General features: G+C 42.8%; 2 protein-coding genes across 10 annotated transcripts in view; one reads left to right on the top strand and one right to left on the bottom strand.

Moving 5' to 3' along the window:
- NEK11 (NIMA related kinase 11) overlaps positions 1-561 on the bottom strand; it is a 290466-nt gene extending 289905 nt beyond the window's left edge. For 2 of the 4 annotated variants that reach the window (XM_021071328.1, XM_021071326.1), the window contains exon 1: positions 412-561. The gene's annotated coding sequence lies outside the window, so the exon portion shown is untranslated. The remainder of the gene's footprint in view (positions 1-411) is intronic. The other 2 variants (XM_021071329.1, XM_021071327.1) reach the window with 2 other exon arrangements.
- On the top strand, positions 585-22604 carry ASTE1 (asteroid homolog 1 (Drosophila)). 6 transcript variants are annotated; one of them, XM_005657060.3, is made up of 7 exons: positions 606-743; positions 1481-1663; positions 2031-2963; positions 3123-3356; positions 9216-9426; positions 11773-11965; positions 14403-14890. In XM_005657060.3, exons 3-7 carry the CDS (start codon positions 2052-2054, stop codon positions 14719-14721), a joined length of 1869 nt encoding a protein of 622 aa, XP_005657117.2. In that variant the 5' UTR covers positions 606-743; positions 1481-1663; positions 2031-2051; the 3' UTR covers positions 14722-14890. The 6 variants fall into 6 exon arrangements, with proteins under 6 accessions (XP_020926984.1, XP_020926983.1, XP_001925730.4 ...); XM_021071324.1 differs by lacking the exon at positions 1481-1663 and having other exon boundaries at positions 603-743; XM_013990076.2 differs by lacking the exon at positions 14403-14890 and adding an exon at positions 18839-22604 and having other exon boundaries at positions 605-743; positions 2031-3356.

Here is a 26432-nt window from a genome sequence, read left to right on the forward strand (position 1 = left end):
GAAGCAGGAAAAAGTTGTACACTGTCCCTTGGGGTGGAACTTCATACCTGGGGGCAGAGACAGGAGAGGGGAGTGTTTATCAGAGTCTCTTCCTCGGTAATGACAGACAAGACAAAGCAGATCTGACACCAGATTTTGTTAAAGCAGGAATCTAACCTTAAAGGTAAATCTTAACCTGAGGTTAAACGAGTAATTTTCTGCCTTGAGTTTTTTTGTTTTTTGCTTTTTTAAATTTACATTATCGCCAAGCTGGATAACACAGAGAGAAGGCACCAGCCACACATCCTCCTGTGACTGGAGCCGGCCCGGGAGATGAGAACTGAGGGAAGTGAGGAGGCGCGGAGAGGCGGCCCCGAAACTGGCATCTTCCCGGGGACTGGAGCTCGCGTGTCGCGAGGAGCCTTCGCGTACCTTTCCAGGAGGAGGGCGAAGGGTGGCGGCGCGGAGGGCACTCAAGGTCCCGCTAGAAACTGGACGCCGGAGGGGTGCCTCACATCCGGGCTACGGAGCCCCAGACAAGTGCGTCGGGGGCTGTTGCCAGGGAGACGGCGCAGGGCGTGCCGGGAAGTCGGGGAGGCGGCCCTGAGTGAGTCACCGAGGCGGAAGTGGGCGCCGACACGGGTGGGCGGGGAAAAGGGGGCCGGCGGAGCAGGTCCCACTTCCCTAACCTGACGGCCTCCGTGCTTCCCAGCCTTCTCGAGCGGTCTTGCGCCAGGCCTAGAAGCTCCTCAGCCCACCGCGCGGTAGGCGCCTCTGGCTTCTGGGAACCGGGTTCTCGGGAGCTCCCCCTTGACATCATGCGCGAAGACTTCCGGTTCCGCTCTTGGGGTTGGGCTCCTGTGCTGGGTCCACTTGTGCGTCGCCGGTCTCTGCCCCCGTTTGCTTTAGAAAACAGATTTGCAGAGAGATAGGTACTATACAGAGAGAGGGCCGAGACTGGGGTGAAGTGAGTCGGGCACTAAATGTGAGGGGAAGCCCCAAAACTCTGCAATCAAGATAAATAAATTCTAATTCAGTATCTTTAAAAATCAAAACTAATGCAAAAAAAATTACATGTTTGACAAAATCTTACGATTTTAAGTAAAGATAGGATCGGTAACAATGCCCTGCTGAGCCATACTGGCGCCTGAGACCAAAGGAGAAACTAGTCATACTGATCCTATGACTTAAGTTAGCCTAGTGGGGAAGGATAGTGTCAGTAACTGGCCTCATATGCAAACACAGATGAGAAGCGCCCGTGGTTAAGTTCCTGGAGGCTTGAAGCAGTAGTTTTCCTTACTCAGAACTGGGCTAATTAGGACAGGCCCGCAAGCCAAGGCTTGAAAGCAATTCCCAGACTCTGATTATCAAAATAGAAAAACCGGATTCATATCATTGTCCCTATACACTTTAGTTAACTGAAGCCCAGTGCTTTCTGGTTAAATTATGATATTGAGGATGTCATTTTTATAACTTGGGACTTTTTACTTTGACCCTACAGAACTTGACCCCTGTGTTGTTGGATGGTGATTGTCTCAATATCGCGGTCTGCAGAGGTTGTATACATCCATCCCTGTCCAAAGATCAGACTCCATGAACCCACTGAGTTTGTGCCTCGTAGCAACATACAGGGAAAGTGGGAACGAAAAAGCACTCAGCTAGCTAGTATTGTCTGAGAATCTAGGTAAGAACTAAGATAGTGACAACTAATGTGTTCTACTTAAAAAGCTCTTCCTGGAGTTCCTGTCATGGCGCAGCAGAAATGAGCCTGACTAGGAACCATGAGGTTACAGGTTCAATCCCTGGCCTTGCTCAGTGGGTTAAGGATCCAGTGTTGCTGTGAGCTGTGGTGTAGGCCAGCAGCTACAGCTCCAAATGGACCCCTAGGCTGGGAACCTCCATATGCCACGGGTGTGGCCCTAAAAACAAAACAAAACAAACAAAAAAAAAACTCTTCCTAACATTTGCTGTTGATTTGATGGTGCTGGAAACAGTGACTTGGTCTCCCATAACCAATATGGATTCAGAGTGTGTTCTCTCCTTTTAAACAGGCAGTTCTTCAGACAATCGCCATGGGTATCCGAGGACTAATGAGTTTTGTGGAAGATCATAGCAATGAATTCTTCACTGACTTGAAGTTACGAGACACAAAAATAATCATTGACGGCTATGCTCTCTTCCACCGGCTTTGCTTCAATTCTAACTTGGAGCTCCGGTATGGAGGGGACTATGATTCCTTTGCAGATGTTGTACAAAAATTTTTTGAAGCACTCTTTGTTTGTAAAATCTGCCCATATGTTGTATTAGATGGAGGATGTGACATCTCCGATAAAAAGCTTAAAACTTTAAAGGACCGAGCCAGGGAGAAGATCCAGATGGCCCATTCCCTTTCTGTTGGTGGGGGTGGGTGTGTGTGTCCTTTGCTCATCCGAGAAGTCTTCATACAGGTTCTGATCAAGTTACAGGTATGTTTTGTCCAGTGCTTTTCAGAAGCAGATCGAGACATTATGACACTTGCCAATCATTGGAATTGCCCAGTGCTATCTTCCGATAGTGACTTTTGCATTTTTGACCTGAAAAGCGGGTTTTGCCCATTGAACAGCTTTCAGTGGAGAAACGTAAACACTGTCAAGGGTACACGAGACCACTACATCCCTGCCAAGTGCTTCTCCCTTGACGCGCTCTGCCGTCACTTTGGCCACATGAACAAAGCTCTCTTGCCTCTTTTTGCAGTGCTGTGTGGAAATGACCACATTAATCTGCCCATCGTGGAGACATTCTTAAGTCAAGTCCGTCCTCCTCTTGGGGCTCCCAGTTCCAAGGGGAGGAGACACCACAGGGTGCTGGGACTTCTCAATTGGTTGTCTTGCTTTGCTGACCCAACGGAAGCACTCGATAATGTTCTAAAACATCTCCCCAAAAAGAGCCGAGCAAGTGTGGAGGAGCTTCTCTGCTGCTCCATGGAGGAGTACCTGCAGTCCCAGGTGAGGCTGCAGGACTTCTTCCAACAGGGGACTTACTCCTGCCCAGACACCCTGAATCGGGGTTTTCCGCCGTGGGTCCTTGTGGCCTTGGCCAGAGGCCAACTGTCCCCTTTCGTCAGTGATGCTCTGGTGCTGAGACGGACTATTCTGCACACACAGGTGGAAAACATGCAACGAATAAATGCCCACAGAGTCTCTCTGCCCATCCGGCAAGTCATCTATGGGCTCCTTGCCAATGTTTCTCCACCTTCAGGAGACATGGCCTGGAACAGACAGCCCCTTCAGCCTCGAGCTTTCAGTGAAGTGGAAAGGATTAATAAAAATATCAAAACATCAGTGGTTGATGCAGCAGAACTGCCCAAGGATTATTCTGACTTAAGCAGATTGACAGAGGTGAGTGTTTGTCATTCTGACACCATTTCCATAAAGCATTTTGCAGGTTACAGAGTGCTTTCATGTATATCATCTCTCTCTCTCTCTTTTTTTTTTTTTTGTCTTTTGTCCTTTTTAGGGCCGCACCCTCGGCATATGGAGGTTCTCAGGCTAGGGGTCTAATCGGAGCTGTTGCTGCCGGCCTATGCCAGAGCCACGCAACACCAGATCTGAGCCGCATCTGCGACCTACACCACAGCTCACAGCAACGCTGGATCCTTAACCTACTGAGCAAGGCCGGGGATCGAACCTGAAACATCATGGTTCCTAGTCGGATTCGTTTCCACTCCACCACAACGGGAACTCCCTCTATCATCTCTCTTAATAGAACAGACTGAGGTTGGTGCTATATTGTGCCTATCTCACAGCTGAGAAAAACTAAGACTCAAAGTAGGTGACTATGTAATTCCTCTCCTCAGCTGGGGAGTTACATATCCGTGCCAGGACTCAAAACTGGATCTCTTAACTCCAAATCTGCCATTTCCATTGTACTTCAGGAGTCTGTATTATCTCTGCAGTTATTACTCTGTTGATAACTAGTTATCAATAGAATGGGGTTAGTGGCTGAAAAGGAAGAGGGAAAAATTCTTACCTTCAGGGGAAAAAAAACAAACCTCACCTTTAGGCCTTAGTCAGAGGCATAGCTAACATCTCAAACCGTATCAGATTTCAATTAGCAAGATTAATACTGATGCTCAGGCCTAATTTTTCATTTGTATTTATGAGGACCTTTTTCTTAGGCTTGAGGTTTATGGTACCATGGTGATTTGCTTAGTTTGGTTCTGAGAACATGACTCTTAACCTAATTCAGTGATCCTCAAGCCTGAGTAACAGACCAATCTCCTTTTCAAGGTTAAAAAAAAAAAATTCATGGATCCCTGTGTTTAGTGGGATGTAATTTTAATAACATTACATAAATATTTAAAAATTACAAATAGATCTGAAGCTGCTTATGTGCACATAATTAAATTCCCAAGTTAAATGCAGATTATCTCACAGACTCAATTGCGATGTGCATTGGGGATTTGGGATCTGACTCAATGTAGGGCCGCATCACAGCATCCCTGCAGGCTTGAATCCAGACTGGGAGGCTTCCCAAAGTCTATGCCATTGACTCTCCGTGGCAGTGATTTTGCCCCCTGGGGGGGCTGGTGCTTGGCAGTGTCTGGAGACACTTTTGATTTTGAAGTACCTTTGAAATTTGGGAAGGAGTTGGTTGCAACTGGCATCTAGTCAGGAGAAGCCAAATATGTTACCAAACATTTTACAGTGGGCAGGACAGCCCCCAAACAGAATTGTCCAACCCCAGAAGCATACACAGTTGACCAGGAACTGGCTTTTTACTCTCCCTGTTGTGACAGCTCTGGCAGGAGGAATAAGAGTCATAACCCTTGGGTCCAGGAGTCCCCTTGGCAATGGAGAATGACTGCTGAGAGAAGCAGGGTTTCTTCCTGAGGTGATGACGTGTTCTGGAATTTGTGGTAGTTGCATAAGCTTATAAATAAACTAAAACCACTTTAAAAGGACATGGAAATTATATCTCAATTAAAGAAGGAAACAGTCCAGTGGCCTCCTTCCCTACAGGATCAAATCTTGTAATAATTCCACAGACATCGCTTCTGAGAGCCCTGCAAGGGGCGTGCCTACACTCAGGGAAGCCCCATGACAATGTGTCCCCATCTGGTGTGCACAGTTCGTTGCTAGTTTTAAGTCTAGAGGCAGTTTTGCAAGAGTCCTTTTTATATGCCAAATGAAACAGCTGACTAACCTTATCATGTTTCCAGGGTTACAGACTGGAAAGTTGAGCATAGGAGAAATTCCAAACAGAAGGGATTTTACCCATACCAAAAAATTGAAATTAGCAATATCTGACGCCATCCTGGGCCCATCTAGCTTCTCTTGTCCTTCCACTGAGCCCAGCAGGGACTGTACTCTGGCCAGTCCCTCTCTGGCATCAAAGCCTTTCCAGTTAGTACTGTTGCATAGTCATTAGGACCAGGTGGCCTCATGCTCTTTTAGTCCCCAAACAATGAAAACCTCCGCTGATGTATTCCCGGTGCCCACCAGACCATGGACCTTTTAGTGAATCTTGACTGGGGAACGCCCATCCTGTTTCCAAGCATCTGTTTCCCAGCACCTGCCCATCCTTAGGTTAGATATACAATTGTCCCAACAGCCCTTTGGCCAAACGCGATGCAGCTATAGATGCGTCTGTGTCACTGTTCTTCAGACACATCCCAGCCTGTAAGGTACCTGGTGATAAACCAATCCACTGTTGATATGGAGCGCCCTGCCTCATTTTTCAGTCTCAAGATGCCCTCTCAGTTCAGTGGGCAGTTCTCATTCCTTCCATCTTCCCACTGCAACCAACATCCCAAAGAATGTTTTGTTGAAATTACACTTTGACTCACAACACTCAGGATGTTGTGTGGGAGGGTTTTTTTTTTTTTTCACTTTTTTATGACTTTGAGAAATCATTTATGTACAAAGTGACCACATTTTAAGTGTATGAGGTTAGATGTGTATTTGAGTCTATGATTCCATCCTGCAATTAAGATAACACAGCCATCAGCCCCAAAGTTGCCTCTGCCCTTCACCGTTCCCTGAGTGTGTGCACACAGCAAGTGCAGACAACTCATACCTTGAGGAGCTCTCACCACCCCCATGGATCCATGGAAAGAGCACCAGATGAAGGCTCATGCTCCAGAGCCCAGCTTTGCTCAGTGCAATTCCAGTTGCCCCTCCCTCACTGCTTATAATCGCTGACCTCATCACTAATGATATTGAAAACTTTGTTTTTATACTTTATAGATCATCTAGCTTCTTTTCATTTAATATGCTGTCCCTGAGATTCTTCCGTATCAGTGGACACAGTTGTAGATCATTATTATTATTATAGTATATATACTTTATTATTACATTGTAAGAAGAGACTACAGTTGATTTTTCCACTTCATAGCTGACGGGCATTTGGGCAGTTTGCAACCTGGGCTGTTACAGGAAGTGCTGTGAACATCTTTGTGCACAGCACTTAGTGAAAATATGGTCCTGCTCCATTGCACATGGACCTAGGCGTGGAGTTGCTGGGACCTAGGACACGCATATGTTCAGCTTAGAAGCCGTATTGCCAGATGTGCTTGCCAAGTGGTTTTGCCAATAAACATTCCTGCCAGTACCCTATGAGAGTTCCTCTTACTCTTTACCCTTGCCCGTACTCAGTGTCTTTTAAAAATTGTAGCTATTCTGACATTCTGTGATGCCATCATTTTAGCCAGTTTGTTGGCTGTTCATTTGTGTTTCTCTGATGACTTATTTGAGCATCTTTTCATGTGTTCATTGGCCATTTGCGTATTTTGTTAAATTTCAGAGTCTTTGGCCCATTTTTCCATTTTTTGCTTTATTTCCATAATCGGGTCCTTTGCCAGATAACATGCGTTGTGAATAGCATCCCTCACTTGGTTGTCTTTGCACTCGCTTTTGATGAACAGCAGTTCTTAATACAGTCCAATTTAAAATTTTACTATTTGTGGTTCTCACTTTTGTGACCTACTTGAGAAATGATTTTTGCTTCTCACATATAGATGTACAGTTCTCTAGAATTGATGTGTGTGTTTGTGTGGTGTGACGCAGGGGTCAGGACACTTTTCACCCACGTGAAAATCCAGCTGGTCAATGAGTATGGCTGCCCATTATTCTCCTGGCTTAGTGGAGATGACAGATGTTCTCACCATGTACCTGTATTGCAAGGGGGGTGAATTTTAGTTCCATGTCTGTGTGGTGGGTGGTGTCATTTGGCTTTCCCTTGGTACATTCAATTCTGTATTTAACTCAGTGTTAGCTCTGATTCGTCTGTGGTACTTATGAACAGTATCAGATGTAAATATGATTATAATGAGGAGAAAATACAGGTATAGACACTTTGTGATAGTGTATGTTCGTTTTGTTTTCTTAATGCGATGTGGAAGTAATACTTTGATCTGCTCTGTGCCTGCTCTTGTAATGGAAACTTTATACAATCTCTCATTTACTTCCCATGATAGCCACATAGAATAGAGTTTCCATTTTGGTTGTACTCCTTGTGATGGACAGAGCACCACTCAGGACAACCAGTGAGTGGTCAACAGTAAGGAGAGATGGAAGTAGGGGAGGAAAGCAGTGCCAAGACCAGCTGCCCTCCGGGCACCTGGGCCTCTCTGGCAGCTTCTTCTGCAGACTTGTCACATGGGATGAAACGTAACCAGAATTAAGGGCTGTGAGCAGAGTGGTTCCCTTTTGGGAAGGGGATAAGGATGAGTGGGTTCCATGAAACATCGTGTGTAACTCATTCTAGTGCCCATTTTACAGATGATCAGACTGTAGAAAAGCTCAGAAACTTGCTCAAGGCTGCGGAGTGAGTGCAGAACCTCTCTGAAGTCAAAGCCCAGACTCTGCATGGTTCGTAGAAGTTGTAACTTGTCTAAGAGAATTCAATAATTTAAGCATTATATGTCAGGAAAAAACTTATGTATTTTCTTAGCTTTACTTGGTATGTCTTTCTACCAGTTCAGGAGATTTTGGTAAGAAGTTCATGCCACTTCCCAGATGGGTGATTGACATAGTAAATCATTAAAACAGGTACCTGTAAATCATTGTATTAAAGTTGTTGTACATTGACAGTGAAACTGTTTTGTCAGTTATGATGTGTTTTACTTCAAGTCACCATCTCTGTTTTCAGCTGTCAACACACTTATTTACCAACGAGGTGTTAGGTGCCGAGAAATGTGCCAGACTGCCTCATCCTTCCAGAAAGTTAAGAAAGAAATCTTTATTGACTGTGTATAGACACTAGTAATACTAGTAATTTTTTTTCTCCCTCTTAAAGTTTGATTATAAAGCCCCACTCAGGTGCCCTTTTAATAGTCCTAATTTTCTTATCCTATAAAAATACATGACCTGTAAGGTCCCTCATGGTTCTTAAATCCTTAAGATTCATTAAGGTAAAATTATTTCAACCAGAAACTGAAGCCCTCATAGCTGTTTACATCCTTCTGTTTGAAGCCTGGTGTGAAAGTTGGTGCTGTGTGTTGTTAAAAGCACGATGTGGGCAGTCCTGACATACTCCTGTTCCTTGAATCTACCCCTCTTCTAGAAGCAGCCATCCTGGGACAGTCCCTGTGTGGGGAAAAACAGACATGAAAACATTCACCTGGGTGGGAACATGGACAGGACCCAGATAAACAGAGGGCCCCGTGGCACGCTGCCCAGGGTGCCTGTGAGCTCGGTCTCCCTTCTGGACAGGATCGGGAGGAGGGGGCTCTGCCTGCTTGCTGGCAGGTAAGGGGAGGGTTGAGGATAGAGCTTTCCTTTTTTTTTTTTTTTTGCTCATGGTATGCAGAAGTTCCCACACCAGGAATCGAACTCTTGCCACAGCAGTGACGCCAAATTCCTAACCTGCTGAGCCACCAGGGAACCCCAGGATCTTTGTTTCTTAAAGCAGATTCCTGGGCTCCCTTTCAAATTACTGAATCAAGGGGCTGGGGCCTGAGGATTCTTTCAACAAGCTTCCCAGGTGACAGGCACACCAGAGATGCCCAGCAGCTCACATAGAGACGGACTGACGTGAGCACGGAGTGTGCAGTGGGAGAGATAGCATATCCATTCAGTCACTGTATTTGTTAGGCACCTTATCGAGGTTCTAAATGCTCTGAGTGTGGCTGATTTGTTTCCACAGGAAGATAAGAAACTGAGACAGCAGCTTCATTTGCATGGAAGTCTCTTCACACTAGAAAAGAAAGGATATTCCCCAAAGTAACTTGCAGGATGTCTGGTTTATATTTGCAGCTCTCTTTGGCTAGACGGCAGATGCTCTTGTTAGAAACACTGAAGGTGAAACAGGCCATACTGGACCCAATCCCTCCTGCGCTGAAGCTGCCCATCGCTGTCAGCTGCTACTGGGTGCAGCACTCAGAGGTCAAGGCCAAGCTGCAACATCTGCAAGCCTTACTGCTGGGGATGCTGCTGGGGCCCTTGCACACCACGATCAACAGCCCTGGTAGGTATATGGGAGTTCCAGGAATATGTTCTTACATGTTACTTGCGTATAATCCAAAGTTTAAACAACAACAAAAAAATTCTCAGATTATTTACTCCCATCATTTATATCAGAAATTAGAAGTGTGGGCACCAAGACATCACTCACTCCTCAGTAAATCTCTCTGAGCACTTGTGTGGCAGGCCAGTGACGGAGGGCTCAACTCCCTGGACACAGCCACCCACCCTGTGGCACCTGATGCTCAGTTACTAAAGTGTGACTGTGCCGTTCATTTCAATGCAGCAGCAACATCTCCACTGGAAACTTACATAAAACTGCCCCTAGATGAAACTTCTGAACACCTACAACTGCAGTAAACGTTCATGCTTGTGCTGTTTTTTTTAACTTTTTTCTCCACTGTAAGTTCCAATTAGTATGTAAGTTGTGACAATAGAAATAATAACTTCTCTTTCTCTTAACAAAAGACGCTTTGAGGCAATTTAATCTTCAATGTAATAGGAGTTCTCTTGTGGCACAATGGGTTAAGGATCTGATCCAGCACCACTGCAGTGGTCATTGCTATGGTGTGGATTTGATTCCTGGCCCAGGAACTTCCACATGCCATGGGCCCAGCCGAAAATAAATAAATAGATAAGCATCAGGCAAAATAAATGTTGATGCATTGGAGCACCTCAGTTCTCCAATGGGATCACTCCCTTTACAAAATGATGGCTGTGTAATAGCTGTCACGGTCTAGATCAGTACTATCAACATGAGAGCTGCTGCCCCCATGTGGATATTTAAATTAAAAATTCATCTTGGGAGTTCCCATTGTGACTCGGGGTTAAGAACCTGACATGTGTCTGTGAGGATGCAGGTTCAATCCCTGGCCTCACCCAGTGGGTCAGGAATTCAGCATTGTTGCAAGCTGCAGACGTGGCTCAGATCTGCCATTGCTGTGGTTGTGACACTGACCTGTAGCTGCAGCTCCAATTGACCCCTAGCCTGGGAACTTCTGTATGCTGTGGATGTGGCCATAAAAAGAAAAAAAAATGTCGTCTTCTCAATGCCAGCCACGCTTCCTGTGCTCAGTAGCCACAGGTGGTCAGAGGCCACTAAACTGGACAGCACAGATGTAGGACATTCCCATCACTGCAGAAAGTTCCACTGGACAGCACTATTCTGGCATTTATTTTTTTAAATAAATTTATAAAAGGATAAGCCAGCACAAACTCCAAGACACCCCAAGTGAGACAGTAGCTGTTAGAAGGGACCAAACAAGTAAGTTCCAGCCCACGACTGGTTAGTACACAAGTTGAGGGTATCCCCTCTCATTGAATATAAATAGTTTAAGACGATTCTCAGAGCACAAGCCTATTAAGTTTTTAACTGAGTCCAGCAGAAGGGCATGTCAAGGGTCTGTTTCTTTTCTTTTAGGAATGTGGACCCCACACCCAGGCAGGCTCAGTGCCTTGCTGCTCGCTAACTGGTGAAAGGTGGGCCTCCTTTTCCTTCCTTTCAAGTTGGTACAGAAGGCATGCTGCGCTTGGAGCCAAGCACAGGCAGGTGTCCTGGGGCGCTTGCTGCTTGTCCTCCACTACCAACCAAGTGGATGATTTGCCCCGTTCTCTATGAGTCACACTCTTGTTTTCCTCCCACAAGACAGAGGTTAAAGCTTGCTCTGAACACACAGCTATTTCTTTAAGGAAACTTAGCAAAAGAGAACATCATCTTTAATAGTAATCTGTACCTTTCATAGAGACAGGATTTAGGGTTTTGAGAGTTCAAGTGCAGATGTGTGTAAGGTCAGATAGTAGATCAGAGGAAGAGACAGTATTTTAAGGAGAAAGATAAATCATTTGGGGTTGAGTAAAATTAGGTGGTCATTATAAAAGGCATCTTAGGGAGTTTCCATTGCAGCTCAGTGGAAACGAATACAACTAGTATCCATGAGGATGCAGGTTCGATCCCTCGCTCAGTGGGTCAGGGATCCAACATTGCCATGAGCTGTGGTATAGACTGCAGAAGCAGCTTGGGTCTGGCATTGCTGTGGCTGTGGTGTAGGCCAGCAACCGTAGCTCTGATTCGACCCCTAGCCTGGGAACCTCCATATGCCATGAGTGTGGTCCTAAAAAGCAAAGAAAAAAAAAAAAGAAAGAAAAAAAAGGCATCTCAGCATATATCTTTCAGTTTACATGTTGAAAGGCTTTTACATTAACATTAAAATAGTAAGGAGCCGGAAGAGAAAAGCATTTTCGTTAAACCGATATTTTTTCTTTATGGAATTTGAGGTATTCTATATGTTGAAAATTACAAAATGATACAGTGTTTTGGGAAATACTGCCCTTGGGTTGTGTCTTTATCTAGAGGAGGAAGCTCTGCGTGGGGGTGGCGCTAAGATGCTGTACGAAGAGCTGCAACGAGTGAAGGCACAGCCTCCAGGCCAGGGGCTGGACTTGGATGCAGCGCACGTCTTCTGTCAGTGGCAGAGCTGCCTTCAGATGGGGCTGTATCTCAACCAGCTGCTGTCCTCACCTCTCCCAGAGCCAGACCTACCTCGGTGAGCAGCTGGGGAAACCAGTTCGGGGGACAATATACAGAAGTCAATACTTCTATTTACATTTAAAGCAAAGAATTCTTTTTTTAATCAATCTTAGTATGACTGGACTTGGATCCTGTTATAGCTAAAGAGATGTAATATTAAATTTTAAAAATAGTAAATTATTTCTCTATTTCCAAAGAATGATTACATGATTTTTAAATTTTCTAAATTAAAAAAAAAAAAATCATCCAGAGTTCCCGTCATGGCTCAGTGGTTAACGAATCCTACTAGGAACCATGAGGTTGCGGGTTCAATCCCTGGCCTTGCTCAGTGGGTTAAGGATCTGGCGTCGCCATGAGCTGTGGTGTAGGTTGCAGACGTGGCTCAGATCCCGCGTTGCTGTGGCTCTGGCGAAGGCCGGCGGCTACAGCTCCAATTAGACCCCTTGCTTGGGAACCTTCATATGCCATGGGAGCAGCCCTAGAAAAGGCAAAAAGACAAAAAAAAAAAAAAAAAAAATCCTTAAAATAAAAGTTAAAGAAGAGGCAGTTGTTGGTAGGATATAACCCTTTCCCTCATTTCTATGATTCTTTGTACAAATACGTTATAAAGGCCTTTCTGATGGTTCTGCTGAAATATTACTCTCTGCTTCCAGTCACTGTAGTCCTATTACTCTTCTGTGTTTTTGTAACTAATTTCTTACCACTTGGCATATTGTTCACTCACACATTCAAACACTCTATAAATGCTTTTTCTGTGCTAGGGTATAGTGAACAAAGCATTTAAAAAATCTGTGCTGGGAGTTCCCGTAGTGGCTCTGCAGAAATGAATCTGACTAGTATCCATGAGGATGCAGGTTCATTCTCTGGCCTGTCTCAGTGGGTTAAGGATCCAGCGTTGCCGAGAACTGTGGTATAAGTCACAGACAGGGCTCAGATCCCACATGGCTGTGGCGTAGGCCAGCAGATACAGATCCGATTCAGCCCCTAGCCTGGGAACCTCCACGTGTTGAAGGTGAGGCCCTAAAAAGACAAAAAAAAAATTGTGCTGTCACAGAGTTTTTATTCTGGTGAGATGACTATTAGATGCTTATGTGGATTATTTTTATCTGGGGCCTTTGTTTTGCCAGGCTGGAATGGAGGAGAGAACTTATATGCGAGTAAGCAATTATAAGGTTTGACTATGGCGTGTTACCAGGGAACGAGGAAAGATAGGGCGTGGGCAAGTAAAAAGGGTGGTAGGATCATGGATTGGACGTTCTGTGGTTATCCATTTGAGGGAGGGAGGAAGATAAAATGGGGATAGTTGGAAAACGAATTTCAGATGACATAGGTGCTCTGCCTCTCTCGCCTTGAATGTAAGCTCTAGGGGGCCTGGGACTTGTCTATCTTGTTTACCGTAATAGCCCCAGTGCCTTGCATCCCAGTATTTATAGAGTAAATTAAGGCATATAATATGTGATGTTATTTGAAATGTTTTATGTTGAAAGCTTCCTAGCAGTAAATAGCATAGGACTCTCAACCAAATAAGAGTAATTGGCCTATAACCTATGGATTCTTTATTCCTTTCCTCTAACAATTTAGGTCATCCTTGACTGGGTCCTCTCTAGTGTCCACAGGTCCCTTTTTAAAAGAAGATCACACAATTCCCTTAATAATGATTTCAGTAGGAGGACCACTTCTGAACTTCAGCATTACCATGGCTTTTTAAATGATTTTACGCTACCGGTCAGTCAACCCTGGCAGTAAATTTTATATTAAATCTATGGCTTCCAATTAATCCCAGCTTATATTTGCGAAGTAGGTTTTTAATCCAGGTAGATGATAACTTTGCAAATGATTAAATTTTCTCTTATTTTAACAGACTGGCTGTTTGTGTTATTAGAGGCTTTTTTTTTTTTTTTCCTGATTTTTTTAGGGCCACACCCATGACATATGGAGGTTCCTAGGCTAGGGGCTGAATTGGAGCCATAGCCACCAGCCTACTCCACAGCCACAGCCACGCCAGATCTGAGCCACATCTGCGATCTACACTGCAGCTTGCACCAACACCAGATCCTTTAACCCACTGAGCAAGGCCAGGGATCAAACTCGAATCCTCATAAGTACTAGTCAGATTCTTAGCCACTGAGCCACAATGGTTAACTCATTAGAGGCATTTTTAATGCATTTCCTTTTGTTGACATGTTAAGAGATCTGCTCAGCTTTGGGCTAGTTGCAGAGCCAGCAAGCATTCATCAGTTAATTTGTTGATAAAAAGTTCTAGAAATCACCAGTCAAGATGTAATCTTTGTAACAATTCAGTTCCTTCCTTGAAGAAACAGATTATTCTTAATTAATAGTGACTATAGAAGCATCGCTCAGTGTTTGATGCAGGTGTTGAAACCACATTGGTGACAGCTGTCCCCGTGCAGGGCCCCGTGCCATAATGACTTCCTCTTCTCTCCCCTGAGCAGACTGTACAGTGGGCGCCTGGTACACGGGCTGTGCCGACAACTGCTGACGGCAGCCTCAGTGGAGAGTCTCCTGAGTGCCTGTCCTGAGGCCCAGCAACTCTATGAACAACTGTTCAACGCCATGAGGTCATATGCCCCTGCTGAACTATTCTTACCACAGGGCAAATCAACGTCAAAAAAAAAAAGACAAAAGAAACAAGGCAACAGCTTGTCAAAGAACAGAGTGGGGACTGCCTTGGATGCTAGGGGTTGGCATGAGAGAAGCAATCGGTTTGGGCCGTTGATGGTGGGGCCTTGGAGGAGCACACGGACGGCTTAGAGCTCGGTAAACTCGGTCTGCAGCCAGTAATCTTCATTCATTCTTACTGAAAATGTGCTACCTCCCTTGAAATGATTTTTTCTTGAGAATTAATCAGTTGGGGATAAACACTGCAATACTTTGAATTCCCAAGTATTTTGTATTCTGCTTTAATAAATACCACCTGATTTAAGTAAATGTCTGTACTTCTTAAACACATTTGAAAATGTTTGTACTTCTGTGTTCCACCTCAGTGAATTAATAAGATAGCCTCTAACCTTCAAATTGAAGCAATTCAGCCAAACCATCCATGTTTCAAAAAGAAAGAAATCCCATGTCAGTTGTCAGTTACTTCCTATAAGCTGAAGCTGGATTGTCATCATATTAAACAATTTCTTTTCTTTTTTTTGGCTGCCTTCATGGCATGTGGAATTCCTGGGCCAGGGATCATAGCAGTGACTCAAGCTGCTGCAGTGTCAACCCAGGATCCTTAACCCACTGTGCATGTGCCACAAGAGAACTAAAACAATTTCTTTATACCTGTCTCTTCTTTATCCTTTATTATGAAAGGTCTGGGCCCTGGAAAATAAACGTGAACTTGCCAGACAGAAGACAAGAGACCTCTAAGTACACGGTTGAGAAGACTGTGGGAGGACTGATGGCCACTTTAGATGGGTTCCAGGTTTAAAAACTAATTGTCCCGACAAAAGAAGAAACAGCATCCTGAGCTGTTCAACCTAGAACAAGAAATTAAAATGGTAGAGATGCAGCATTATCAGAAGCTAGGCCATGTTTCATTAGAAAAACTGATAGTATTGACCCTTTAATAGGATGTGCAATTAATTTGACAGGTAATAACCAGCATTCTAAAATGGAATATATCAGCTATGCATATCATAGATTAGATGGTTGTATAAAGTGTATTTCTTACTCTGGACTGTAGTCAAGACTGAGAGGCACTGCTCTAGAGCACATTAGAGGCTGCTAAAATTACAAATACCTACAGAATTGTGAAGGCACAGCCAGTTCCAAATAAAGAACTTGAAAATAAAAAAGTGGAATGAATAAGTTTGGGCAAGATCGGAAGAGCTGAAAGTATAGCCTGACCTTCATTTTTACCTCTACCAGTTGTGTTCCTCCTTTCTTTTCTCTCGCTGGTATATTCCATCAGCAGCTAAGTGGTTTGAAGCAATTATTTGAGCAGGCCTACATTCAGCATGAACATCTGGAAAACAGTTCTCTCCACTTTCCTAGAAGTACCAGACTCTAAAGGAGCCAAGCCCAGCATCAGCCAGCATTACACACAAACCTCCCAAGGGTCGACTGACTTTAGCTGTTTACAAAAGGCAAAACCAAAATCTCATAGGCTTCTGAAGTTTCAAATCCTCAAGACTGGCTTCTGTTTCAAATAAGAGTTTTTGAAATAAGGAAATTTCTGTTAAATTTCAGAAGTAAGGAAATTTCTGAGTGCATGGTTGTTTTTTGTCTCTGAAAGAGATAGTTATTCCAGAAGGACCAAGAAAAGAGCAGTCAAATGCCATCAATTTTTGAGAAGATATGTATTTCTCCAGCAAATAATGAATCTAGTGACTACTCTAAATACATAAGATCTTTGTAATGTCAAAATTCTCTCCCTGATTCCTGGGGATGGGGCCAATCTGGATTCAACCAATAGGCATGTACCATTTCCTGGCTCATTACCAATACTTTTTTTTTGGTCTTTTTAAGGCTGCACCTGCACCATACGTAAGTTCCCAGGCTAGGGGTTGAATAGGAGCTGCAGCTGCTGGCCTACACCACATCCACAGCAACGCCACATCTGAGCTGCATCTGTGACCTACACTGCAGCTCAAGACAGCACTGGGTCCTTAACCCACTGAGTGGGGCCAGGATCAAACCTCCATCCTCATGGATAGTAGTCAGGTTCGTTACCACTGAGCCCCAATGGGAACTCCCAACATTGCTTTTTAAAACCACCAACCTTGCATGAAAAACCATTTCCTTCCCAGTTCCACTGTGGCAAGTGACTGGTTTGTGGGGCACCAAACTGAAGTGTAGAGTTACAGAATGTGAACTCAACTGTATTATATCACTTACCTTTTTTTTCTCATTAAAAGGAATTTTTCAAGGCAGGTGCCTTCCTTAGTAATAGGTTCCTTTTTCTAGCAGTTGCACTTGAAACTACCCAGGCTTGCAGTAAAGGAGTAATGTCCATTAATTCCGACTCTTTGAGAATTCAGTTGCCTACCCTGGTTTATATCTCCTCCAGTATACATTAAATAGAAGGTGACAAGCACCCACAAGATATCTTGAGGGGGTTTTCCAAAGAAATATGGCATAGTCCCTGACCCCTAAAAGTTGTACTTGTGTAAACTCCTTGGGGAGACAAGACATATAACAAGAACATTTATGAAGGAACCCAGTCTGTCAGGTGCAAAGTACAGACTTAAGGCTACAATCAGGGGACAGCAGTCACGAGGGTGCTAAATCAGAGGATTCTCAGACCTGGCTTTTGAACTTGGTTTTAAGAGACAAGGATGTGGTCTAGATGAGACACAGGGGGTGATGTGGCCCCTGTGTAGAACAGTGTCTATGTCCCATATTCCTATTCAGAAAAAATCATCTCCTATGTTTCTCACATCTTTAGGTCTCGCTCTTTCTGACTCAACTCTAGCTAATGAAATCTCACCTGAGGCTTTGTGAGTGTTAAGTCTTCAAGTAGCACTTTAAGTAACAAAAGGAATTCTGGGCAGCTAAGATCAATACATTTTAGGAATAAAGTTGGAGAGAAAAACACTATAATGTATCATGTTGTTTGGCTGTGATTAAAACTTTTTATGTCTTCAAGTCCTTTTTGAGCTACCCAGACTTGGAAAATTTAATATGTATATCCCATAGATATAAACTCTTAAAGGCCTTTAAAAATTATGACAAAAAAGAATTCAAATTAACTTCAGTATTTGGATTTGGACTTCAAATTCAACCTAATTACAATTTAGAAGATAAAGACTTTATAGCTAGCAAGGACTCGTAATTATCTTTTCCTTCTTCATGCATAAAATAAATGACTATGCCTCAGCTACCTTATCTGTAAAACTGATACTAGAATAGTTTGAATTGTTGTCTGAGGGTAGAATGACACATACCTTTAAGTTACTTAGCACAGTTGCTGGCACTAAAAATATTCAATAAATGACATCCACACATTAAAACCAAGGGCAAAGCAAGGGATCTGAGAGCAGTGAGGATGCTGGGCAGAAAGATCAAGCACCATGACACCAGTGGCCGCCAGAGCTAAAAGCAGAATTTGGCAGTGAAAAGTGGGTCAACACTATTAATACGGCCAAGATGAGAAGAGCAAGAACGTGAGAACATTAAAGCAGCTTCAGCAGAGTTGCCAGGCTGCAGCCTCACTGGAGAGCAGACCAGTGCTGGGAGAGTCCAAACAGCAAGCCAGCTGAACCCCAGTGAGAAAAGACCAGAAGGAGCCAGTCCTATGTGAGCACTTTGCCCCTCCTGCCCTGTTTTCTTATTATCAAAGAATTCTCTATAGTGTCCTTAAACCCATTTTGATTTTTCAAAAAAGTCAGGTACATGCTTAGAGCCAGAAAATTATAAGCAGGTATTGCAAGGATTATACCCTGACTCTTCCCCATAATCTCAAGGAGACCAAACATGGTTCTCCCCAGCAGTGAGACTTCCAGAGTTCACTGGGCACCACTCTCTAGCACGGCTGGCACACCACAAACCTAAGCAGCTACTCCCAAGACCAGAATACTGGGGATTTGGGATGGGAATGCTATAAAATCAGGTCATGATGATCATTGTACAACTATAAGTGTAATAAAATTCATTGAGTAATTAAAAAAAAAAGACCAGGAGGAATAACTTCCATGAAAAGACAAACTCTCATAGCATCTGACCTGACATAGTGACCTTGTATTTTCAGTGCAGTGGATGCGGGGTACTTGGTATTTTATCTCATAATGTCCACTGGTGCATTTCAATTGAGGTAGCTAGAAATGATTCTGTACTTGTACCAATTTGAAATGAAATACTTATTTTGGAAAGATGTATCTCCACTTACAGCAACAGCTTTTAACTACACAGAATATACTACTTTGGCATTTCTTTCCAGGTCTGAATGATACTAATTCAAGCCCATCCAGCTGTCAAGATTCTAAGATGAGAACCTCATGCCAAGGAAGAATATCTTAAACTTCAAAGGCTTGCACTGCCCCCAGGCAGTGTACCAGCCTGTTCAAATGGGGAAAAGAGATGAACAAGGTAATACATGGAAAAGTGTTCAGGGGCAGGAATCAAATTTTCACGTAACATGACGCAAAGCACATGCAATCACTTTTATGCCTAACTAGTACTTATGACACTTTAGATATTTGGTTAAACTAGCTAAATTTTCCAATATTTATATAGATATATGCATGTGTGTGTATACAGTTTTCCCGTTACCACTTCAGGGGACACTTGGAGAGTTCCATGTACAATTTAACCCACTGTCATCAGGGTCAGGGAATACTTAATGTTTTTACAAAAAACAAAAATGAAGCAAAACTAATCAGAATATATCAGTACTGGATTTTTGATAGTTTAATAGGACTGAATCATTTGACTGAAAAAATTATGAATCACTTTGCTGTACAGCAGAAATTAACACAACATTGTAAATCAACTAGACTTCAGTAAAATAAATTTTTTCAAAAATATACCTTTTAGGCACTTAGGTGATGAAAAACATCTGCAAGGCAGCTAGATATATGTCTGAAGCCTAGATTAAAGTCTTGGGCGTTGAGATCATGAGATGTTTTCCTCTTCCATTCCTCCATTTGTAAGTATCTCTAATGAGTATGTTGTACTATTATAATCAGAGAAATGTTTGTACTAATTTAAGACTCTAGGAACGATGGTGTCAAGAGAGCAAGCTTCTGGCATTCCCTTGTCTTGCTCCCTCAAAACTAAGGAAAACAAGAGGTAAAAATGGTGGGAAAGGGACCTTTGGTGTTGAAATCTGGGAATGGTGACATCCACACATCCAAGTTCTCAATCACAAAGTACTGTAGCCCTTTAAGCTTCCAGATTTATGCCAGATGTTTTCTTAGACACAGACTAAAGAAACTGACCCTGTTATGATAACTACAACCTATTCTGTAAAGCTATTTTGATAAGTCAGACAGCCAAGGATAGACCCTAAGAGGAACTCACTATGAAATATTGTCATGACTATGTCTTAGAAATGTAAATACTGTGCAAATATTTTGGTTTAGAATGTTCAGTTCTTTCTTCTTCCCTAGGATTGGACTGATAGTATATTTTGGATAATACACCCCAGCCTGCTCAAACGATGCCTGTTTCTGACTTTATGTTTGGAGGAAGCAACTGTTGAGAGGGATGCCTCTACTTCTCTCATACATCCAAGGGGGTGGGAGGGGCAGGTGGACCAGAGGGGAGCAGACACTGCAACAGAGGCTCAGGCGAATGGTGTGTGCGTGCGTGTGTGGTAAGGACCATAAACTCAGATGGGACAGCAGATCAGAACAGCCCCCACATTATACGCACAAAGAGCCTTGTGACAAGGTGGGACAGGCGTGGCATGTCCTCCTTGTTGATGATGTTCTGAGAACAGATGGAGTCTCTGACTTCCCATATAGGAGCCTTGGTGGAGAGGCAGAGGACTCACTGATGGCAAATCCGGTATCAACTGCATCCATCCCTGAGAGACCATCCTGATGGAAGACTGGAAGAGCAACTGATGCCACTTTGTTTCTGGTAAACTGAATGTGGTGCCAAGGCCTGTTCTGCTCTTTGTAAATATCTATACCCTATGAGTAAGCAACTTTTTTCTGTAAAGGGCCAGGAAATATTTTAGGTTTAATAGTGCATGTGGTCTCTGCTACAACTACACACCACTTTATCTGTGGCAGGATCACAGTAATAAACAACATGTAAGTGCATGTATGTACCTGGGTTCCAATAAAACTTTCAGGCCATAGTCTGTCATCCCCAAAACTAAATCAATAGCCCCATGTGGGCGAGTTAGGAAGGTGTTAAATGGTTTCTCTAACATGTAACACCTCTATTTCATGGGCTATCTAGACCTATTCCATGTAGAAAGACGCTTATAAATTTTAATACAATCCTGCTATACAACTATATGGATGAATATGAGAAAGGAACAAAAAAAAATACTCATTTGTAACTCCCTAAAATTGATCTAATAATGCTTAAATATAAAGTTTGTCATGAGTTTCCTATCAAGCATACATTTTCTGCCATCACCGGTTTGGTTGGGGCTGCTATATATTGCTCAAGGATAATATTTTTTAAGACTCACATAACAAGCTGTTTCATACTATGCTTTGAAGATGCAGATTTGATGAAAAAAGAGCAAATGGTCAAGACATGACAGTATTTTATTTTTGGTAAGATGTCACCAAATTTTACTTCCCAACTGGCACTTCAGTATATTTATCATAGGGAAGGCCTTAATAGAAAATTGCTTCTAATACAGTTGAGTGAATTGATATAAAAAAAAAACCTTGTATTAAAAAGCACATTTTGTTTTGAATTCAAAAGCAGGAAAAAAAAAAAATAAGGACCTCCAGGGTCAAGCAGGACAATGTGCCCAATTTCCAGCACCATGTGCTATGAATACTTTTGAGCTATGGTTTCTGCTCGGAAAATATCTAAGTCGAACAATGCAATTATTGCTGAAGAAATAATGGTTATGGGGTGACCTGGTTTGATATATGAAGGCAGTTCAGCTGTGCCCAAGAGTCATGGGACCAAGGCAGACATGGGGGTCCTTGCCAATGGAATGGCAGGGCTGGGGGTCCTGTGATCAGCACAGGAAGTACTGCCCACCTGGAGGAGTCACCACACTCACACGTACACAGGCACATGGGCAGTTCTAGATCAAAGAATTTAGAAGGATCAAAACTAATGGCTCGAATATTTTTTCCTACCCAAGCTTCACCACTTAAACTTATTTTGAATGATAAAAAGATTATAGCAAATTTCTGTCTAGATTTTTCAATTTAAGTGGCTTGGACTTAAATTTTTACTGTTTCCAAACAACAAAAAGCCTATGATTTTTATGCCCAAACTTATGGGTGCATTTATTCTTTTTTTTGGCTGTGCCCATGGCATGCAAAGTTCCCAGCGCCAGGGATCGAAAGCTAGTCACAGCAATGTCCCAAGCCACTGCAGTGATAATGCTGAATCCTAACCTGCTGAGCCATCAAGGAGCTCTACGGGTGCCTTTATCTTAACAGTATCTGCAAGAAAACTGCACCCCCTCCACACCCACACAGACAAATCCTTAGAGCCATCTGGAAAGGCCATCCTAGTTGGCTCTTAAACTGGGCTTTGAGGAACAGTTAAAAATTCTGATTCTCCAAACTGAAACAGAGGAAAAATGATTTCAACTTAAAGGAATATGGTCCAAAAAAACAAAAACACCAGTACATGGATTGTGCTGGAACATCTTGTGGGATCTGAGGCTTGAAAGATCCAAGGAAGAACGATGAGTAAAATGGAAAACAAAAAACAAAAGCATTATTTTCTACTCACCTATAATAAATTCTTAAAAATTCACTCTAAAATTACTTTCAAAAATATTCTGTCAAAGCTGTTTCATTCAGGAGTGCCCGTCGTGGCGCAGTGGTTAATGAATCCGACTAGGAACTATGAGGTTGAGAGTTCGATTCCTGCCCTTGCTCAGTGAGTTAACGATCCGGCGTTGCCGTGAGCTGTGGTATAGGTTGCAGACGCGGCTCAGATCCCACGTTGCTGTGGCTCTGGCGTAGGTTGGCAGCTACAGCTCCAATTAGACCCCTAGGCCTGGGAACCTCCATATGCCATGGGAGCGGCCCAAGAAATGGCAAAAACCACCAACCAAACAAAAAAAATCATGACGCTTTTAATTATTTTCCTACTACTTTATAGTCAGTCAGCCATGGCTTTAACTCATTCTATGCTAAAACTTTCATATAACATGTCCAGTGGGAAAAGGACACAACTTCACATTTCAGACTGACCTGAGTCCCACTAATGCGGCTAAACTTTGGCAATTCTCCCAACAGCTCTACTGTCCAAGCCAGAAAGCCAGAAACTGCAGTATCATCCACATCTTCCTCTTCTTTACTTTCTTGTTCTTTTTTTTTTTTTTTTTTTTAGGGGCTGCATCTGCGGCATATGGAGGTTCCCAGGCTAGGGGTCAAATCGGACTTACAGCTGCTGGCCGACATAACACCCACAAAATCACCAGGTCCAAGCCGCATCTGCGACCCACACCATAGCTCGTGGCAACACCAGATCACTGACCACTGAGCAAGACCAGGAATGGAACCTGCACCCTCATGGATACCAGTCGGATTTGTTTCTGCTGCGCCACAACAGGAACTCCCTCACATCTTCCTTTTCTGCCATCTCATGTCAATGCTCTCTTAGAAAGAGGAAATCCCATCACTTTCTCCCTAAGCTGACTGCCTACAGCTCAGTTAGTTTCTCTACCCCTGAAGCATCTACAATCCTCTCATCAGTCTTTCTGTTTTGTCTTTATAATCCACCCTCTGTGCTTCCATCAGCATGTTACAAGACAAAAAACCAAACTCTACCATAGTCTTGAAATCCTCCTGCAGGCTATAAGTGAAATGTCTCTGCCTTCACCACCACGCTCCCGCCCCCTCTGTCCAGCCCTCACAGTGTTGTACCGCTTGCCCTAGCCCCAGACACCTCAGGTTTTCACTTGTCTTTCCAGACCCCACAAACACCTCTGCAGAGGCTGTGCCATTTGGTTCCAATGCCTTGCTGTTCTCAGCTGGAGATTCTCAACTCAAGGCTTGATTAAAATACTACTAGTTCTAGGAAACTGCCATGAAAACTGCCTTCTTTGAAGCTATTCTTCTCCTTTGGCTGTCCTTAACCACTATCCTTATCAACAACAACCAATTCTGAAAACCAAACCCTCATACCAAGTGCTAACTGAGCTCAAGGCAGCTTAATTATCAGGATAATCTGTTTGTCCAGTCACATACCAGTTAGGATTAACATTTATCCACATCATGTTTTAGTATGCAAACAAGCTACTGTCTGAATTGCAGCTTAGTCTAAAAAGGCATTTCAAAGATTTCCAAATGCCAACATCAAGGGAACCTTCCAGTAAAATGTGTGCTGTATTCATTTTAATGCATATGTATTTTTAAAATAAATGCACAAGACCACTACCATGAAACAGCCTGTAAATAGTATATCCTCGGCAACCTGGTCCATAAGCTCTCAAAGGGTAAGGATGCCAACACCATTCTACTCGAGTACACTCCAGGCACTAAGGGAAAGTTTACTGAAATGACAATCAATTCATCCATCTAAGTTTTGGGGTGAGACATATGTAGGAGTAAAATGCACAAGAATCGCCAAATGACAAAGGCAGAAAGCAAGGTTAAGTTAGTTAAGGTTCTTAGATACAATATTTATTGTTTGCCACCAATTCATTTCACTGAGAAACTGTTGTGAGCACAGTCAATACTTTACTCAGGTACTATACGAAAGAGGTCAAAACTTGAAATGCCTTCAGAAAGACTACCGATGTAAAAGATGTACTTTGCATGGGTATGAAAGATGAAACGTGTTTTACCCTGTGGGTGTGGTTATGCTATTGAATGAAGTCTGTGTCCTGAGAGGAGGGGTGGCGGGTGTACGTTAGGTTGCCTGCCTCCAAGTTGTTCCTTCTCTGGGTTACACAATGGCCAGAAGAAATGTGATAGAACTTGCAAAGCCTTGTTCCTCTGCATCCACTTTTAACTTAATCATTTGAGGATTGTTTTCTAGTTGGTGAATTACTTAAAGGTCCTTTCTCTTCTTCCCTGATATTTAATCACTTTAAAGTCAAATAACTTCATGATGTAGTCTAAATAGGGAAAAATCAAGTAAGCTATTGTCAGGGACTCTTGCAAGTCCTAGGGCCAGGAAATGGGGTAAAAATTTTAAATTTTGATTTGATACTAGTGCATCTGAATTGTCCACACTAAATTGGATAACATACTACGTAAAATACACACACACACACTCTAACCTAAGGTTAGATGCAGTGTATCTGCACCACACATTCACTTCTTTTTAAATCACAGATTCTATGTCCTAAGAGTACTGCCCAATTTCGTGCCTTCAGTATCCATGTGATTTGAATGTTAACAGTCCCAAGTGGAGGAACATTAAGTTACAAAAAGAAATCATCTTGCAGGGGGAGGGGGTGTCAAAATCGGAACAAAAGGATGGGCACATTTATTTCACAAGCATACTCTGAACCTAAAATGCAAAGTGAAAGACATGCACTTAATATGTATTTCTTTTTATTTTAAGTGAGAATTGCAATGATTTTATATATATATATATATATATTTTTTTTTTTTTTTTTTTTTTTTTCAGGGCCACACCTGCGGCATATGGAGGTTCCCTGGCTAAGGGTCCAATCGGAGCTACAGCTGCCAGCCTAGACCACAGCCACAGCAACACAAGATCCAAGCTGCGTCCTGCAACCTACACCACAGCTCACAGCAACATCAGATCCTTAAACCACTGAGCGAGGCCAGGAATCGAACCTGCATCATGGTTCCTAGTCGGATTCATTTCCGCTGTGCCACGATGGGAACTCCTTAATATGTATTCCAAGTTTTGCAACACAGAAGAAAACTTGTTACAAAAATTAGGCGTGAGACATCACTAGCACCAAAGATAAACTTGCTTAGACAAATGGCTTCTGTGTACATCTGACTATTAAGCCTTAAAGAGTAAAGAAGAATAAACTGCAGATATCTCAAGTCCTTACACAAAATTGTTTTAGTACAAGGACTCAAGGAATAGATACCTTTCCTATCATTAACACAGTACCTCGGTGGTAATAATGCATTTTAATACTGGTGACAAAAACCAGAGAGTGGTTTATCCTGACAGTCTTAAAAATGAAGAATAATTATAAAATTCACTAACTTCAAGAAGAATTAAACATGTAAGAATCTGAGGCTTGTTTTTGTTTCAGACAGAAATATTCAACAGGAAAATCTATTTCTCATTTTGAATTTCTGGCCCTTATTTGCCACACACTCAAAATAAGTTACATAAACTTCATCCAGCTATTATACAAACTGGCTAGCACTACAAGAGCAAATCTATTTTCTAGCATGCCCAGTGAAACAGAAAGAAGGCAAAGGATAATGGAGGGAGTAAAAAAAGGGGACAATGCCGGGCTGTGCTGCTCTCAGCCAAAAGGCTGCAGATACAAGGAGGGAAAGGCTAGCACAGAACTGTCCACATATATTCTGGTTCATAAACCACTTATACACTCTGGTTCATAAGTTCAGCACTCTATACTTCCTAAGAAAGATTCTTTGAAACACACATAAAGAAGGCATTACAAATAATAAAATTCAGATAATCAGATGAGGTCCTTGGATTTATATTTAGGAGATGACAAAATTATACTTGACACAGTATGTATTTATATTTAACTCTAAAAAAAAAAAAGGCATAACACGTTAATAAAATCTGCTATAAATTTCAGCCCAATCAGTCTTAAATATTTTTGACTCCACAACCCAGTGTTAAGTACAGATACAGCACCCTACCTAGAATGCCATTTGACAGCCCTGTTATTAATTCTGCTAGCCCAAAGACTCATACCAAAAGAGAAAAAAAAGAAAAAGAAAAAAAAGCAACCA

This window comes from Sus scrofa, chromosome 13, assembly GCF_000003025.6.
Source record: "Sus scrofa isolate TJ Tabasco breed Duroc chromosome 13, Sscrofa11.1, whole genome shotgun sequence".
NCBI classification, from domain to species: Eukaryota; Metazoa; Chordata; class Mammalia; order Artiodactyla; family Suidae; genus Sus; species Sus scrofa.

Excerpts from the sequence above, each read along its gene's own strand:
- ASTE1 (XM_001925695.7), top strand. The coding sequence starts at position 2,052 with ATGGGTATCCGAGGACTAATGAGTTTTGTGGAAGATCATAGCAATGAA. Across the intron at positions 3,357-9,215 it reads ACTTAAGCAGATTGACAGAG|CTCTCTTTGGCTAGACGGCA; the intron begins GTGAGTGTTTGT and ends TTATATTTGCAG. Across the intron at positions 9,427-11,772 it reads CACCACGATCAACAGCCCTG|AGGAGGAAGCTCTGCGTGGG; the intron begins GTAGGTATATGG and ends GTCTTTATCTAG.